This window comes from Achroia grisella, unplaced genomic scaffold (assembly GCF_030625045.1).
Source record: "Achroia grisella isolate CSIRO2021 unplaced genomic scaffold, CSIRO_AGI_Agris_v1 utg36773, whole genome shotgun sequence".
Taxonomy (NCBI): Eukaryota; Metazoa; Arthropoda; class Insecta; order Lepidoptera; family Pyralidae; genus Achroia; species Achroia grisella.
In genome coordinates, this window is record NW_026712823.1 from 2,966 (window position 1) to 19,232 (window position 16,267).

A 16,267-nucleotide genomic window follows, 5' to 3' on the forward strand; every position below is an offset into this window, starting at 1 on the left:
TATACCCAAGACTAGGCTTATAGGTATGGCGTACTAATATATTAAGTACAGAAAATGCTTATGCGCGGGTGAATATACGAATAGGTACAAAGAAGCGGTATGGCCTATAGCGGGCGGTATAATATAATGAAATTATGTACCTATCAATGCGGGGATGTAAATCTCGTCCTAATTATAGTATTTAAGCGGTAGGTATCCGGCTCGAGGGACCATGGATAAATGGGAGATAGCGGGATAAGGTAAGTGGACTGTATGGAATGAAATAAAGGGGGATGCACAGTACGTACCTGCGACTGTAGAGCGGGTGTATTCTTGCACAGCTGCTGCACTCGATGAATACTAAGTTTAACACAGGCACGCACACAAAGTTACTTATTGTTAATGTCAATATATTATATTAATTAGTTTAAAGCGAAGCGGTTGGGACGAGATGTCACCATTCACGTTAGTAGACGAGGTCGTCGGGCGACCTCAGTTGACATACTGTGCGCGGGAAAGGGATTAGGATATGGGGAATAATACCATACCACTTGATATGTTTATAAATGGCGCGAACAAGTACTGTTAAAAAATAAAAATTTTGTTTAAGTTTATTATAGATTTACCAGTTCCGGGGAAGTAATTTAGATGGTGGGTCATATTATGTATTGACTGTTTGCTATAAACATTGCTTGTACATAGATCTGAATAATTCCGTACACTTGTGTCATAGTACCTTAGATTCTTCTTGTTCCCAGAACCTAAAATTTTACACAAAAGTTAATTATTGCTATTATATAATAAAAATATTTTTACTACATACCCTGTCGACTGTTATATTGTACTCAGAGGCATTATCGAGACATTTAAAACCTATCGGCCTGTTTTGGATTAATTCGGCTATTGGTCAGATAGTTAGTCAGAAGTATAAATAGACACACAAAGTTTTTGTTGGTGTCGGCCAGACTTGAACTTACAACCTCTTGGATGTAATTCAGTGTAGTAAATCACGGGTAGTAACCACATTAGTAGTGGTCATTACTAATATAATTTAAAAAGTAGAGCCTATGTTATCTGTGGTAAAACTAAGTGTGTATTACATGTACAGTTTATTATAAGTATATTGTTCCCACCACATATATGGAGTTATAATACAGATAATTGTTATTAAATTATTGTAAACGAGTTATTTATATGTTTAGTCGATCTATTTTTATGTAATTGAAATGACAAACAGATTCACGGCCCACCTGATAGTAAGTGATAACCGATGCCTATATACATACATGAATAAATATGGATATCACATTATTTGCACTTGTGGTACCCATTAGGGCTAAGATGTAATGCCTCTTATACTGTAATTCACTACTATTACACGTTATACTGAAACAACAGTATATACTGAACTGAACTGATATACACTGAATATATCTTCAGCTGAAATATGTGAGACTGAATTGTTATTGTATACTAACCTATTTCAGCCGCCAAATTTTTATAATGCTGATATTTTTTTTCAAAATCTATCTCAAATATATACTTTGTATACCCAACTAAATCTGACTAAAGCTCATGGAAATCACTGATACGTAAATTAAATAAACTATTAGATCCTCCCCAAACAATTGAGGTAAACTAGTCTTCTGGCTGAGCTGAGCCTTAAAGCCTCACTAAAATAGTTAGGCTATATTAAATTTCTCTCCAAGAGAAATAAATTAAGTTCAACCAACTACCGAATGCTCTAGGAACATGTACCATATATATTATATGTACCTACATAGACACAGTAGTGTAAAGGTAGTATAGGAATTACTTACAACGACAGCAGGCTGTCTCCATTATAATTTCATTGTATAACAATGCAATATAAATTAAATATGAAGATTTAAATTTTAAATAACAAAAATTATGCGCCATCTTGGTTAAAATACTGTAATAATAGAGAACGTTATTTATTTAATACTAACGAACGTTATATATTAAATATACTGACTGATGTAATACAAGGAAAATATAATATAAATATGTACATATATATATATACATGTATATTTAGGTATTTTGACGACCTTGGTGGTCTGTATGTATGAGTCTGCTTTGAAATTTACTTAAATAGAACCATCAGCTAATAGCTGAATTAAATCTGATTGCAATTGTTTTGCGGATTCTGCTGGATGAGCATCATCCATATGCTTATTTTTTTAGACAATTCATACAAAAGCTCAAGTCCCAAGGTAAGCAGAGCTTGTGTTATGCGTACTAGACAACTGATATAAATACTTACGTGTATTTTATTTTGTAAATCGATACAAAATATACAAACAATCATACTCATGAATACCCGTTCAGAGGTATTGATGATCCTAGCCAAATCAATTAGCTACAAATCCTACAAGTACAAGTACAAAGTTCTTCCGTCGATCTACTGGTGCACAGTGGTTCGTTCAGAATGTCGAGGTTCGAAGCCCTAGCCGTGCTCTCAGACTAATGTCGTATCCGTTAGGCAGGAGATGGCTTTCAGCCGCTTTATAAGTCCATAAGCGATAGCTGCACTCGCTATTGTTCGGGGATATTAACTGATATCGCGTTACCACGTGATACCCGAGATACCATTCATGTGTCGCCATTCTAGAGGACTCATCAGGAAATGTCATCTAATCTTATCTTGTTATTTCACTGCTAATCTGACCCTATAAATGAAAAAGAGTTTACAAAGCAAGCAGGTTGGCGGCTACAATAGGTGTGACTAAAGTATCGCAGTACGTTGATGGCTTTTTCCACAAGAAATCCTCTAACACTTCTGCAAGAATGATTGCCTCGACGTCATGAGTTATTATTTTGTAGATACATGTCAATTGTTTGTAAGTTACAAATTCTAATACAGCATGTATTAAAATTACTTACTAAAAATTAAACTTTGGGAAAATAAACTTTGTTAGACTTATTTAGAGAAACCTAGAAAATACCCTACAACCATAGAGATGTAAGACAAGTAGATATGAGAAACCATCGACATCGACAAATATAGTAATTCTTACATACACTTAAATTATAGTTGTTACAAAAGACACTATACTATAGTATAGTGAAATGAAATTCGTATAGTGAAACGAATTTCATTTCTCAGATCTCCGTGAAGACGACTTTTTGTTCACATTCACACACAACGCCGTTGCAAACTAATTCAATCAATGAGCCGAACGGTAGGCAAAAAAAAATTATAATGTAAAAACTTGACGTTAATAAACGGCTAAAATGTCCCACATGAATAAATGATTTTTGAATTTGTATTTGAATTTGATAAATGTTAAATAGACATTAAGCTCGTTTCGTTTTTTGCAAAAAGATTAAATTTATTAATTCGTAAAAATTTAGCGTTACTTTAATAGCAAGTATATAACTTAACTTTTTTAATTTTTATTTATTTATTTTACAAATATCTACACAGGTTTTACTTATATACAATTATCGTGAACTGCTTAACAGTCTGTTTGTTTGGGTAATCAGCATTATACACAAATCGTCAACTGATTGACAATCTGTTTGTTTATTATTTTGTTTGGATTAATAAAATTTAATATTGTCGAATTATTACAATTATATACTGTTTTAAACTTTACAATTATCTTACAACGAAACGTTACTTACATTATACGGAGGTCGCGTGCTCAGCTACTTGTTAATACAAATACAGTGTAACCTTAGTTTCATACAAAATACTTAAAAATGTTTATATTGCTTTTAGCGATGTCAAATAGCTTGTTATAAGTAGGAGCTAATAAGTTTATATTAATAACCTGAGAGCTACAGGAAAATCTTGCCTAGAGGAAAATTATTTTATTAATGTGTTGTTATATACAATTATAAAGTTCATTCTAATAATGTATTCTATAACACTAATACTTCTAATTGGTTTATATTCTTCAAATGTATTATGTAACAATTACTTTGGTAAGTAAATTTTTATTTCTGTATTATATATTTTTAGCAATATATAGGTATTTCATAAAAGAAAACTCCGAAAACAGTTTATATATTGAACAAAAATCCATCGCAAGTGATATTTTTGAGTTGGGTTTAGTTTATTTTCTTTGACTTACATTACTTATTTTTATATAACAACTATGTAATATTATATTATCTGTGATAACAACTGACTGACCCGGCAAACTTCGTACCGCCCTAAAATTAAAAATGTTATAATGTATCAAAGTTCAATAACTATAAATTACAAGGAAACAAATTACATTACAAATTGTAATTAGTCATTTTCATAAAGAAAAAGAAAATAAATAACATATTTGGTTGTTGTCAAATATTTAAAGTATATAGTATTCATTAATTAATTATCTGACTAAATGCTAAATATTCCCTCGCAAAGCCAAATAAAAAGTCTTTTGCCATTAATTCGGCCTCAGTGGTCTAGCGGTTTTTTAGCACCCCCTTACTTCCGATGGTCGCGGGTTCGATTCCTCGCATGACACAAACATGTATATTCATAAGTATGTTTGTTTGTGTCGGTCTGGATGTTTTATATGTATAATACGAAAAATAATATCTATGTATTTGTATCAGTTATCTAGTACCTACCCATAACACAGGCCTTAGCTAGCTTAACGTGGGTATAGATAGCACCGTGTGAATTGTCCTGAGATTATTATTCTTATTATAGAAAAATCCTTTACTTTATTCGTTCTACAGTTTTATTATTGACAATAACATAGACATCTATAATTTAAACTTCCATATACTAAAACAAGCCATGTAGTGTACTGATATTAGAGAGTTAAGAGTTAGGAGCTGTCGTTTTGCGCCGAACGCCCACGGTCCGTTAGAGCACAGATAACATAATATTACATAGTTAGAGGGATATCCCCCGTGTGGACGCCGCGGAGTTAAAACGCGTAGCTTTGGCTAATAAGCCGATATTATGGAGGTAATGCTAATACTAGGAGATATAAGAAGACTTAAAAACAAATAAGTGTATACTATAATCCCTGTCTAAGAATTCGTTCAATGATGACCTGTAATTATAGCTATAACACAACTAAAACAAACAAGCTTTTCTAAATTTATATATAACAATGCAAACGAGTAATAAGTACTGTATTCTGCGAATAAATGATTTGATTTGAGTTACAGATATCAATGGAACAATTCAAACAATTTGGACTGTTAAAGAAAACTATGTACCCTGTTACGATGCATTATTTTACAGAAATGAGACCCCAGTATGGATAAAAGGTTTGTTGTTTATTTACTTCAATATTCATAAGTATTATACAATAAGAAATTTGTTTGTTTGTCAGTTATAATAACGGCTATAGCATAAAAAGAATTAGCTCTATTGTATTTTTTATACTAATCGGATCATATATTTTATACTAATAAAACATAACAGTCCTATTGGAAAGTCACTTGCGCTGTCGACTTACTATATATTTTTGAGTCGAGGCGAGTTAAGTGCCATCGCTCAAGTTAGCGTGGTTTGTTATCGTTGTTATGTTGGAACACTTGATACGATACGACGAAGTTAAGAAGGAAAACTAGAAAAAAGAGGAAGGGGAAGATCAAGACACAATTATATCATGCAAAATAAGAAAATAGTTTTAGTTGTGTCATATCAACTACTACTAAAGACATTGATGGAAGATCGTGGAAATTGGCAAGAGCTACACCGACAAGAGCGCAGCTCTTAAATCATGAGTGAAATGAAATTATTTATTTGCAAAATTCGATACAGTAGATAAGACATCAAAATATTGTTGATCAGTAAGATTTAGCATAACAAGGATGCAAATTACAGAAAAGTTTTAGTCAAATATTCTTGGACACTACCAAAATTCATTTCATTTCATATACAACTAAAATGTCCTAGACAGATAAATGATTTTTGATTTGTGCATTATATTTGCACGATTTGAAAGTAGTAGAGCGTAGTAATCACTACGCTCTTAAAATGAATACTGGCATATCAAATATATTATGTAAGTATACGCACAGATAACATAATATTACCTGAGATGCGTGGACTGTTTTATTATTGCTGGATGCATCATGATGGGTGCGGGCGTGGAATATATTAATATACTAGCTATTCGTCCCGGCTCCGCACGAATATACATAAACCTTCCTCTTGAATTACTCTTAAACCGCTACAAAATCCGTTGCGTAGTTTTAAAAATTTAAGCACACAGGACTGACAGACAGCGATAGCGACTTAGTTTTATTCTATGTAATGATATATAAAGCTCCAAATAGTTAAACAAGTTTATTAAACCTTTACACAATTGAACAAGGTTATAACACAATAAGTACAATACTTACAAAAGGAAAACAGAGAGAAAATAAAACAAAAGTGCCAATTTATTGAAATTAATATTGACTATTGTCACTAATAAGGCGTTTAAGGTGCATTTATTACGTTTTTATTTCAGGAAACAGGAAAATTAAAGTGGATCGTAGATATTATTATAACAATAGTGATCAATATATTTTTAGATGTAATTACAACGAAAATTCTTATTCATATTGGCTAATAGTTGATGGTGAGTTTTATTATACGTACATAAATAACATACATGTAATTTATAAACTGGGTTGAATCAATCAATTTTAAAATTTTCTCTTACCAGTTCATTCATTGTAGATAGTTTGCATTTCGAATTATGAACTGACACTACTGAACTGAACTGAAAACATATTTCTATTCTATTCCATTTCACTCCATTCCATTTTCGTTCCGATCTGTAACGATCCGTTTTGTTCCATTCAGTTCGAGTCTGTGCTATTTTATATAAAGTCAAGTAAAACTTCATTTTAAATTATAATTTGAGTTGATTGATTTGACAAGAAAAATTCATCTCTCGGTAGTCTAGCGATTTAGCACACCGCCTTAGTTCCTAAGGTAACGGGTTTGATTCCTTGCACGATGCAAATTTTGTAGGTATTTAAAAAAAAATATCCAAGTCGTTTATCAGTTGTCCAGAACCCATAACACAAACGCTGCATAGCTCGGTAGTTAGATGACGCTGTGTTATTTGTTTAGGGTTATTGTTATTATATTAATGTTTAAGAGTATGTACATATTGTGAATACAATTGACTTTAAATAAGTTTAATGATAATTGTATTTGTATAAGACGTTAAATGAAGTTCCGCTCGAAATTGTTCAGGTTAAATTGTTCACCAACTCAAAGTTGCTTAATGAGCTATGGAAAAAGCTAGCTATGCTTGGAGTTTCTCTGAGAGATCAAATTAGAAACGAACCGACCTTTGTCCAGCAGTGGGCAGCTGTGGGCTGATGATGTTGATGAAGTTTCGAACTAGTAAATATTGGGTAAAGAATCATTATATTAATACGTGAAGCAAAAACTTTGTTTTTGCTTTTTTACCCCTTTATTACTGTTTGATGGAGGAATATTGCAGTAGTTGATTTGTTTTAAATTGAAATAAAAAGAATATTTTGAATGTATTGTATGTTGATTTTAATAATGACGCCAAGGAATGTTCGAGGAGTGCAAAATTGTATATAAAATAACATCGATGTTCTGTGCCTGACGTTCGAAATTTGAAATTTGAAATTTTATTTTTAAATAAAGTAAAGGGCTATTTGCGATCGCATCATGCTCCCGGCCTAACGAAGTTCCCTTAGCACTACGTAATGTTAGTCGTCAAGCATAGATTACATTAGCTTATAATAGATAGACTTATAAAGAATACAAATAGCTGCATAGTAAAAAGAAATTACAATTATTGTGTGGACTGTATTTACATAAACTTAATGTTAAAAATTATAAGTATAATACTGTTCTAGTAATAATACAAGCTTGTGTATAGGAAGGTGATATTCACCAGTGGCAGTTTTATAATTGCAGACCGAACCAAGTTATCACTACTATTTTTGTAGACTTGAATAATTTTGCCAAGCGGCCAACAGGCAGGTGGAGTATTCTCGTCCTTAATTAAACAACACATCCTACTTCTAGATTATTACACTTGCCTAACCAATTAGATCTAACCTGTATAAAACTGCTTCCAGAACATTTGTTTGAAGCGATTAATCCTTTGAAACAATGCATATATTTGGTTCTGGTAAGTCCACAAAGAAATGTGCCGAAGTTAAGTACGGCATTATGTTGTGTCAAAGGACACAGCGGACGACTATTGAGGATACCCTTTAAGTACATAAAGTTTTTACAGATTTGATGCCTGCTTCGTAAATAATGGCTAGCTAAAGGCACAGTAAAATTCCATTCTATTTTATCCTTACTACAGAAATTAACAATATTAGTATACGATTTATCGTTTTTGAACATTTCGTATAATACGTTCAATTCATTATGTGAACCTCTAAAATTCGTGCCGTTGTCCGACTGAATATAGTACATATACATCGCCTAGATATAAAACGCTTCAATGCATTGATAAAAGAATGCGTAAACAGATCTACAAGTTCCAAATTAATAGCACGCGTAGCCAAACAAATTATTAGACATATGTATCTCTTAGTGTATTTATAATTGCGTTGCATATTACTCCTAATATTAATAGCACCACTAAAATCAATGTCGACCTGCGTGCACTAGAGTGGGACTCGGCAGCGAAGACATTTGTTGCTCACAAGTTTGCGCTTTAAATCTTTATGCACCGTATACGGCGGTGAATCATCTTTTTAACTTCGACTCTACCATTTATAGGCCAGTATCGCAGTCTTAGATTAGCAAGAGTGTTTTGTATGCCCGAGTGTAAAAGTCTGTAGTGATACTATTCTATGATCAAGGATGTAATGTGTGACTGTGGCGGTAAAATGATAGGGTGTGCATGATTATATGAATATTTGAATCCTTCCGCCAACACGAATGATACCTACATCGTCTAGAAAAGGATTAATCTTTCGTAATGGGCTACTTTTAAAAGTAAATGTGTTTGTATTTGTGTTTATACTTTGTAAAGTTGCTAATTCTTTCCTTTCTTTACTAAAGTTCTTGTTACATTCGAATAATAAAATTATGCGAAAAATATAAAGCAAACACTAAAAGATAGTGACGGTCCTTTTTTTTATTTAATAAATTTAAATACGTATGACATAACTGTATTTAGTTTAGTAAAATTGGAATACTTGCAAAAATAATCTAAATATAATGTAGAAGGTATAGTTACTGTATGCGCGGTTTGTATTTTAACTTCAATTAATTCTAAGTTACTGTCCTGTTCTGAAAGTAACTGTAGCGAAGAAATGGGCCACTCTCTGGTATCGTTATAGATCCAATTGGTATCTTGCCACCATAAATAAGATGACAATAATTCGTCTGTTCTAATACCACTAATGAGTAAATTTTTATATTTTTTGTATAACTTAGAATATTTGAGACACCTCGCCTCTAATTGTATTAATCAACGGTATGTCGTATTAAATGAGTTCCCTATAATTAAACTTTCATTGATTGGCATGTTAACAGTGTACCACTGTGTGGCATGGCCACTATTATCGACAGTTGTCGTCTTTTGAAACAACTGCTTACAGTAGTGTTGGTCAGAAGTAAATACTGGCTTACTATTTACAATCTCTTCTTGTTTCCAAAAACGTGATAGTATCTTATTATAACTGTTATTAATTAAAAGTAGACTAATTCGTTGATAGTTGTAAATCATACATGTACAATAGGCTGCTTGTTTATCAAGAACTAAAGTGCCAGAAATAATCCAACCGAATACAGAATTAATTAAGTGTGGTAAATTTGTACCTAGAGATGGAATACCTAGGAATGGAATAAAATAATTTACAACTTATAAGTATATCGATCTCACTAGGTATGTGAAAAGTAGGCTCTGCTAGTGTGCAAGCTTGTAGTTTAGGTATGTTCCAATTGTCAGTATGGACTTAAAAGTGAGGTAGAGGTCCGGTAATTTTGTCCATAACTAAGCATATGAGCATTGGCAATAAAATTACTCGTGCGTGATGCAATGTTTGTTTTAATACAAACATTTGATTGTTGGTGAAATACACCAATACCTAAAATAGAATTCAGAGTACTATCCTGTTTACACTTAAGTTTGAGCGCTTGTAATGAGGTTTACCTCGCTGCCGGAATCCAAGAGGGCTGGAGCAGTGTGCTACTGTCCAGTCGCATTTTGAATCCTTATGATAGCTGTAGATAACAGTACATGTATGTTACTGTTAGTACTCGTATGAGTTGTGTGAACAACAGGAGGTCTGTTGTCAACGTGGTCACTGTATGTCGGCGTTAGTTGAGGGGTTACGTTATACTTGAGGGCAAGCACAGTGTGCACGAAGGCCGCGGGCGCTGTCATAGTGGGTGCTGCAGATGCGAGCGGTAAAATTGCTACAGGTGCAGGCGTAGATGGCTGTTCAATATTATTAGGATGAGAAATTAATGAGTTAACTAACATCGGACGACTTTGCATATGCAACATAGTATGATGTCGGCCATGGCAAGTAAGACATTTATGTTTTAAACATCTATGATTGAACTTGCTAGTTTGAGTCTTACTATCACTTTCTTTGTCATTAATAAGATCATATGACGTCATTCGCAAAGTCAAGAATTGTAACAGCTCCTTAAGTGTAGGTAGATTGCTATCCTTTCTGCTCAGTTCCCATAATGCTCGTAATGAACTATCCAGCTTCTCAGTGATTAAGAAGACTAACAGGACATCCCAGCTATCCGTGTTAACATCCAGAGAGAGAGTGCATCTTTTAAATTATTTCGAGTGATAGTTGCGTCATTGAGAAATGACTTTAAATGTGTGTTTACTACGATAACTTTATTCTCATACCTGGTAATCAATATGTCCATAACTTTTTGAAAATTGTCGTCGGAAATAAGCAATGCGCTTACTTAACCAGCTGCCTCTCCTTTAAGCGCTGTTTTTAGGAATTGAAGTTTCCTCGTTGGTGACATGTTGCTGCTACCAATTGTCGTCATGAAGATGTTCTTGAAGGTCGGCCGCTAGGATATCTTGCTTTCGAAGGTGGGTAAGGAGAGCTTGGGAAGAAGTACGTCATTACTGATATGGCGGTCGTATGATGGGGCACTTGAAAAGCTTGATCCGCTTGTAGGCAGTCGGTTGGCATCAATAACTTTTTGTAGCGCCGCTCTAGTTGTATAATAACTAGTCTCAACCGCGCTCCGGTCCTCTTCATTTGCAGCTGACTGGTCTCCATCCTGGCTTCCATCATCCTTCATCTCAATTAATGTTTGAAGTTCATCATATCTTTCCATTAATTTCTCAAGTTCCGCGTTGCGTGTAATATATTCGTTGATATCGAATCCTTCCTTTTGTTGTTGTACAAAATTAAATATTCTAGTTATTCGTCCTTTTATTGCGTTGCGTTGTGCTTTTGTTCTAGAATATTCCTCCGCCATTTTATTACGTAATGACGATCGTATTGCAGATATAATGAATAAATATTAATTCTTGTAGATATATATGTATTTCACAGAATACACTAGTTAATTCGACTCGTTGGGACCAAAATGTTTGCTGGAGGAATATTGCAGTGGTTGATTTGTTTTAAATTGAAATAAAAAGAATATTTTCAATGTATTGTACGTTGATTTTAATAATGACGCACTGAATGTTCTAGAAGGAGTGCAAAATTGTACATAAAATAACATCGATGTTCTGTGCCTGATGTTCGAAATTTGAAATTTTATTTTTAAATAAAGTAAAGGGCTATTTGCGATCGCAAACAATTACGAAAATGGCAATTTCGTAATGAAGGATTAGAAAGTTATTTTTATAAGTACAACGTATGTATGGAGGAGTATGAAATGTCGCTCATTTTTAGTTTGTATAGAGAAGGAGTGCATAATACTATTTTTTTTAATTTAATTTAATTGATTGAAATACATAAAATCAACGAACAAAACATTACACACACCACCACTGTACTACACGGCTGTTAAAACATCAATATCAAATATAATGTCAACATTGTTAATTGTCAAATCAGCGAATCGAGTAATCAAAGTATGCGTGTCTGTATTACTTTTTATATTTTTAAAATTATTATTCTGTTAATACAACCGGATATAAGGTTCAATCGCAAAATTGCATACTATTTTTTGAGATAAAAACAGCCTATGTGTCCGTCCCCGTGATGCAATCTATCTTCACGTCAAATTTCATTGAAATGAAATACATACCAGATAGACAAAAAGACACATTCATATTTACAATAGTAATATGAATATTTTAAAAATCTTAATAATATTATAAACCCGAAATTTTGTGAGTATAGATGGATGTTTGTTACTCTTTCAAGCAAAAACTTCTGAACGTATTTTTATGAAACTCTACAATAACATAGACATACACATCAGAATAACACATAGGCTAAAAATTTCACGCGAGTGAAACCGCGTGCACAGCTAATATTATTTAATTTTACAGGTGAAAACAATCTAGTTAAATCGACCTTTTACAACAACGTTTCACAATTAGCAAACATTACTATGACTAAGGAGCTGAATGATACAAGTTTATATTGCATGGAATTTTTAAAGAACAACACTGTATGCATACTGAGAAGTCATATTAAATTGTATTACATACCTCATGAAGACGATGAACACACGCAAGCTGGAACGTATCAAAGTACTCGTAAGTATGACTGTTAAGGCTGCGTGTTTCCGACCCCGTTCTATACAAAACGTGTTACTGTGAACATTTTGTACAATAATTAATTAAAGTATAAGGCAACAAATATCAACGTTTCACAATAGTTAGATATTTTTTTAAACAAGTTTCTTGAATTACACGGAACTGAAAAACTAAATTTTCACTAAAAAGGACCTTTCGTAAATAGTTACAGCAAAATTTTGTATTAAAAGTATTGCTATGAATAAGGGGAGACGTCAAGTTTTTGAACAGAGATAGAACGAATACTGAAAATACCAACATCGTAATTTAATTCTGTAGACCCACTTCTCTTAAGCATTTTATTCTAAAGCTGATACTGATGATGCTGCCTATAGTTGTCATCCACATATAAAATGAATAACAACTGATAAATAATGAGCCGTCATCGTACTATAACTTATCTTCATCCTAAATTTCACTAGGGATTTTTAACTAGCTGTTATCCACGATTTCTTCTGGTACTCTCCTCAAATTTTTAGCTCCTATTTTGTTACTTCCTTATTATTTTTTGAGATAAGAAGTAGCCTTTAATTTAGATAGCCTTAAAAATAATTAAATCGGAATATCATCTATCTTCATATTAAATTCTATTAAAGTCTTTTCATAATCGTGGAATGTTAACTGACAGACAAACTAGTCAGTTTTCAAGCACTGACATTAAAAAAATATATACTTCGAAAGCCACAACGATTAAATGTTATGGATGTATTTTTAAGATATTCATCACCTACAAGTTCAATTTCGAGTGTCAATAATTATTTATTTGGAACTATTAAATCACCAAAATTATAACCGCCTCCCATTCTTTATCATATTGTAAAACATTTAAGTATGTCTCCTTACAAAGCAAGGTGAGATTTATAAGGCAGAGGTACCCACATATGTGAATTTTGTACAAAGTCGAACTGAAACTTAGAAAAAAATTTTTTTTGTGCTATATTTTAATGGCAGTCATACTACCTGCTCACCTGATGGTAACCGGTATCCGTCGCCTATATACATGAACAGCACTACGAACATCACGTTATCATGTGACAACCGTGATACCACCCACACGTTGTCATTCCTCTTATTCTCTAAGTTCTTGTTATATTTTTCAGATATATTAACAGTCTGCCTGGTGGTAGTAGTTATTACATTAGTAGCGTTGCTGATTGTGATCTTCTTTCTGGTCTACAAGAAGAAACAACGTGATCCACAGCCGCTGCCAGCTGAGGCGGCACATTACAGTGTAGTGTACGACCATTGGATTAGACAGCGTCATTGTCAGTAACATGAAGACACATTGTGACCAGGGTTGCCTTTACATATTTAGCCCCATACGAAGAAATAAAAAATCTAATAAAAATCTAGTTAATTTAGCTCAATTTAATTAACGAACCTGAGAACCCATCACCATATACGTAGTATAAGTTACTGGTTCATTTTCTACGCGATGTGCAACTATAATTAAAATTTCTGATTTTTATCTCTTGTTTCTGATTGTTTATTACATCTAAATATGTAATCCAAGTATATAGGTATATATATATATATTTATATATCGCATGTAAGTATGTATGTGTGTGTAATAATATGTATTATTGCAAAGTTACCACGTAAGTATTTGTAAACTATTATATAATGCACCGCTTATTAGATTCTCAGTCTGCCTTATGGCTGACTGGTAGAGAACGCCCTTAGGTGTTAAGTTCACCATATGGACAATTATAATACTGCTTCGATAATTTATATATTGTATTAGTGCATTAAAGTTTAAATAAATAAATAATTCATTTTCATTTCCCGCTCTTGTTAGTATTTTCCGGTAAAAAGAAAAAACAGTAGTAGAAATAATCTTTATTCATTTTTTTCTACCACTTCTTCGGAACGTAGACTCATAATAAGAAGAACGAGTAAGTGACTTACAAATTGCTCTTTTAAATAAATGTCATTCTAAGTAAATACACAGATATGTAGCTTGAAGTAAGCATTTACATACAACTCCAGTGTATGTATGTGGACTATGTAGCATTTCCTTTAAAATTTACCTACTAGCTACTGTAGCGTCACCTTCATTTAACGAATTTGTAGGCTATAATTTTGTAGGTACCTATGTCATTTAAATATTATAACTGAGTGTAACTAGTCATTAGAGATATCTATATATATATATTAGTAGTTATAATAAATACATAATATAAATAATTTTATTACATGAGGAAAATCTGTCATGGAGATTTTTTAATAGATATTAGTTTAAATTAATAAGACACGAATGGGTATTGCCTAACTCCTACCGTCTAAAAACCTGATGGTATACCTGTCATGCTCATAGAAGCCGACGTTATGGGAACTATGAATTTTGCGCTTTCCCGTCCAAAGCTCACGACGGTTTCAAAAGGGAATCCTTGGAAACAGTCGTTTTCTGGTCAATTCTTCATAATAGGCTACTTCATTACATCATATCATCTTCCATTGGTGACGTATACCGTTAGTACAGGCAGAAGCGTCATTTCATAATTATCCATTAAAAATACTCTCTAGTTGTACAATTAATTGAGAGTGGGATACCCTAGTACCAGATGTAAATACGTAACAATATTCATAGACACGCACATTAGTACACACACAGGCACATTCGGGTATGTATGAGTCGTTCATACTCGAATAAACTCAAACTGCGTTGCAATTCCGTAGGACTAACGTATCTCTGTATCCCTATAATGTACCCTGTAATTTCACCATACCAAGGCTCAAACTAGAACACAAACTGTCTCTCTGTTAGCATGTTGCTTACTTTTTAGGGTAGGTATGTAGTTGACTATTGTGTTCATTACAACGTCGATAGTAGATAATGCTCTACCTGGTCCTGCACTACCTCATCTGTGATAACAATGATGAAAGTATATTAATATTTTATGAAATAGGTAGATACCTATTTAAGCGCTAAATTTAAGTTGTCATCCATGTATATACATGGATGACAACTTAAATTTAGCGCTTATGACATTATTTTGAAATGTAATACAAATTAATTGTATTAATACATATATATAATTTACTCGGCAAGTAGACCACGCCATCTGATACAAGGAAGACAATTTTATTGAAGGATACTGATGCATGTATAGACGAACTCAAATATTATAAGTATATCATATCGTTTATTGTAATATACATATAATGAAACGTAAGGTATATAAGAAAAAATATTATTGGGAGACTATAACAATAATAAAAATAAAATTTTCGTCTGTTTTGTTGTGTCTGTGTCTGTTTGTTGTTATAATAAATGACGAACAATCTATATTTCCTTCATATTAATATCATAAATTCGAAAACGTATTTGGCGATCCACTTTGGGTTCGCACAGATATATAGTGTACGAGACAGCTCTCGAATTTTGTTTTATTGGATGATAATGGTATGGACCTCTCGCCTGCGCTAAAGGTTTACGCTAGCGGGGCACCAGTGGAAGATGATGAGATGAGCAAGAGATCAGGTCAGTTAGCCCATCGTGGCAAATTTTCTAGGAAAATATGAGGATGTTTTCCAGGCGGACCTACTTGGATGTCAACCTGACTTAGGATATTGCTAGTAATGGGGTCACTTGTCCCCACAGAGCTCATATTAAC

The 16,267-nt window shown here is 33.0% G+C and overlaps 1 protein-coding gene across 1 annotated transcript; it reads left to right on the plus strand.

Annotated features, from left to right (window-relative positions):
• The first annotated feature begins 12,408 nt into the window (after positions 1–12,408).
• On the plus strand, positions 12,409–14,157 carry LOC131844042 (uncharacterized). Its single transcript, XM_059192827.1, has 2 exons — positions 12,409–12,611; positions 13,751–14,157. The coding sequence occupies exons 1-2, from the start codon at positions 12,464–12,466 to the stop codon at positions 13,921–13,923; spliced, it is 321 nt and encodes a 106-aa protein (XP_059048810.1). The 5' UTR covers positions 12,409–12,463; the 3' UTR covers positions 13,924–14,157.
• Positions 14,158–16,267: the final 2,110 nt, after the last annotated feature.

Excerpts from the sequence above, each read along its gene's own strand:
- LOC131844042 (XM_059192827.1), top strand. The coding sequence starts at position 12,464 with ATGACTAAGGAGCTGAATGATACAAGTTTATATTGCATGGAATTTTTA. Across the intron at positions 12,612-13,750 it reads TGGAACGTATCAAAGTACTC|ATATATTAACAGTCTGCCTG; the intron begins GTAAGTATGACT and ends TATATTTTTCAG.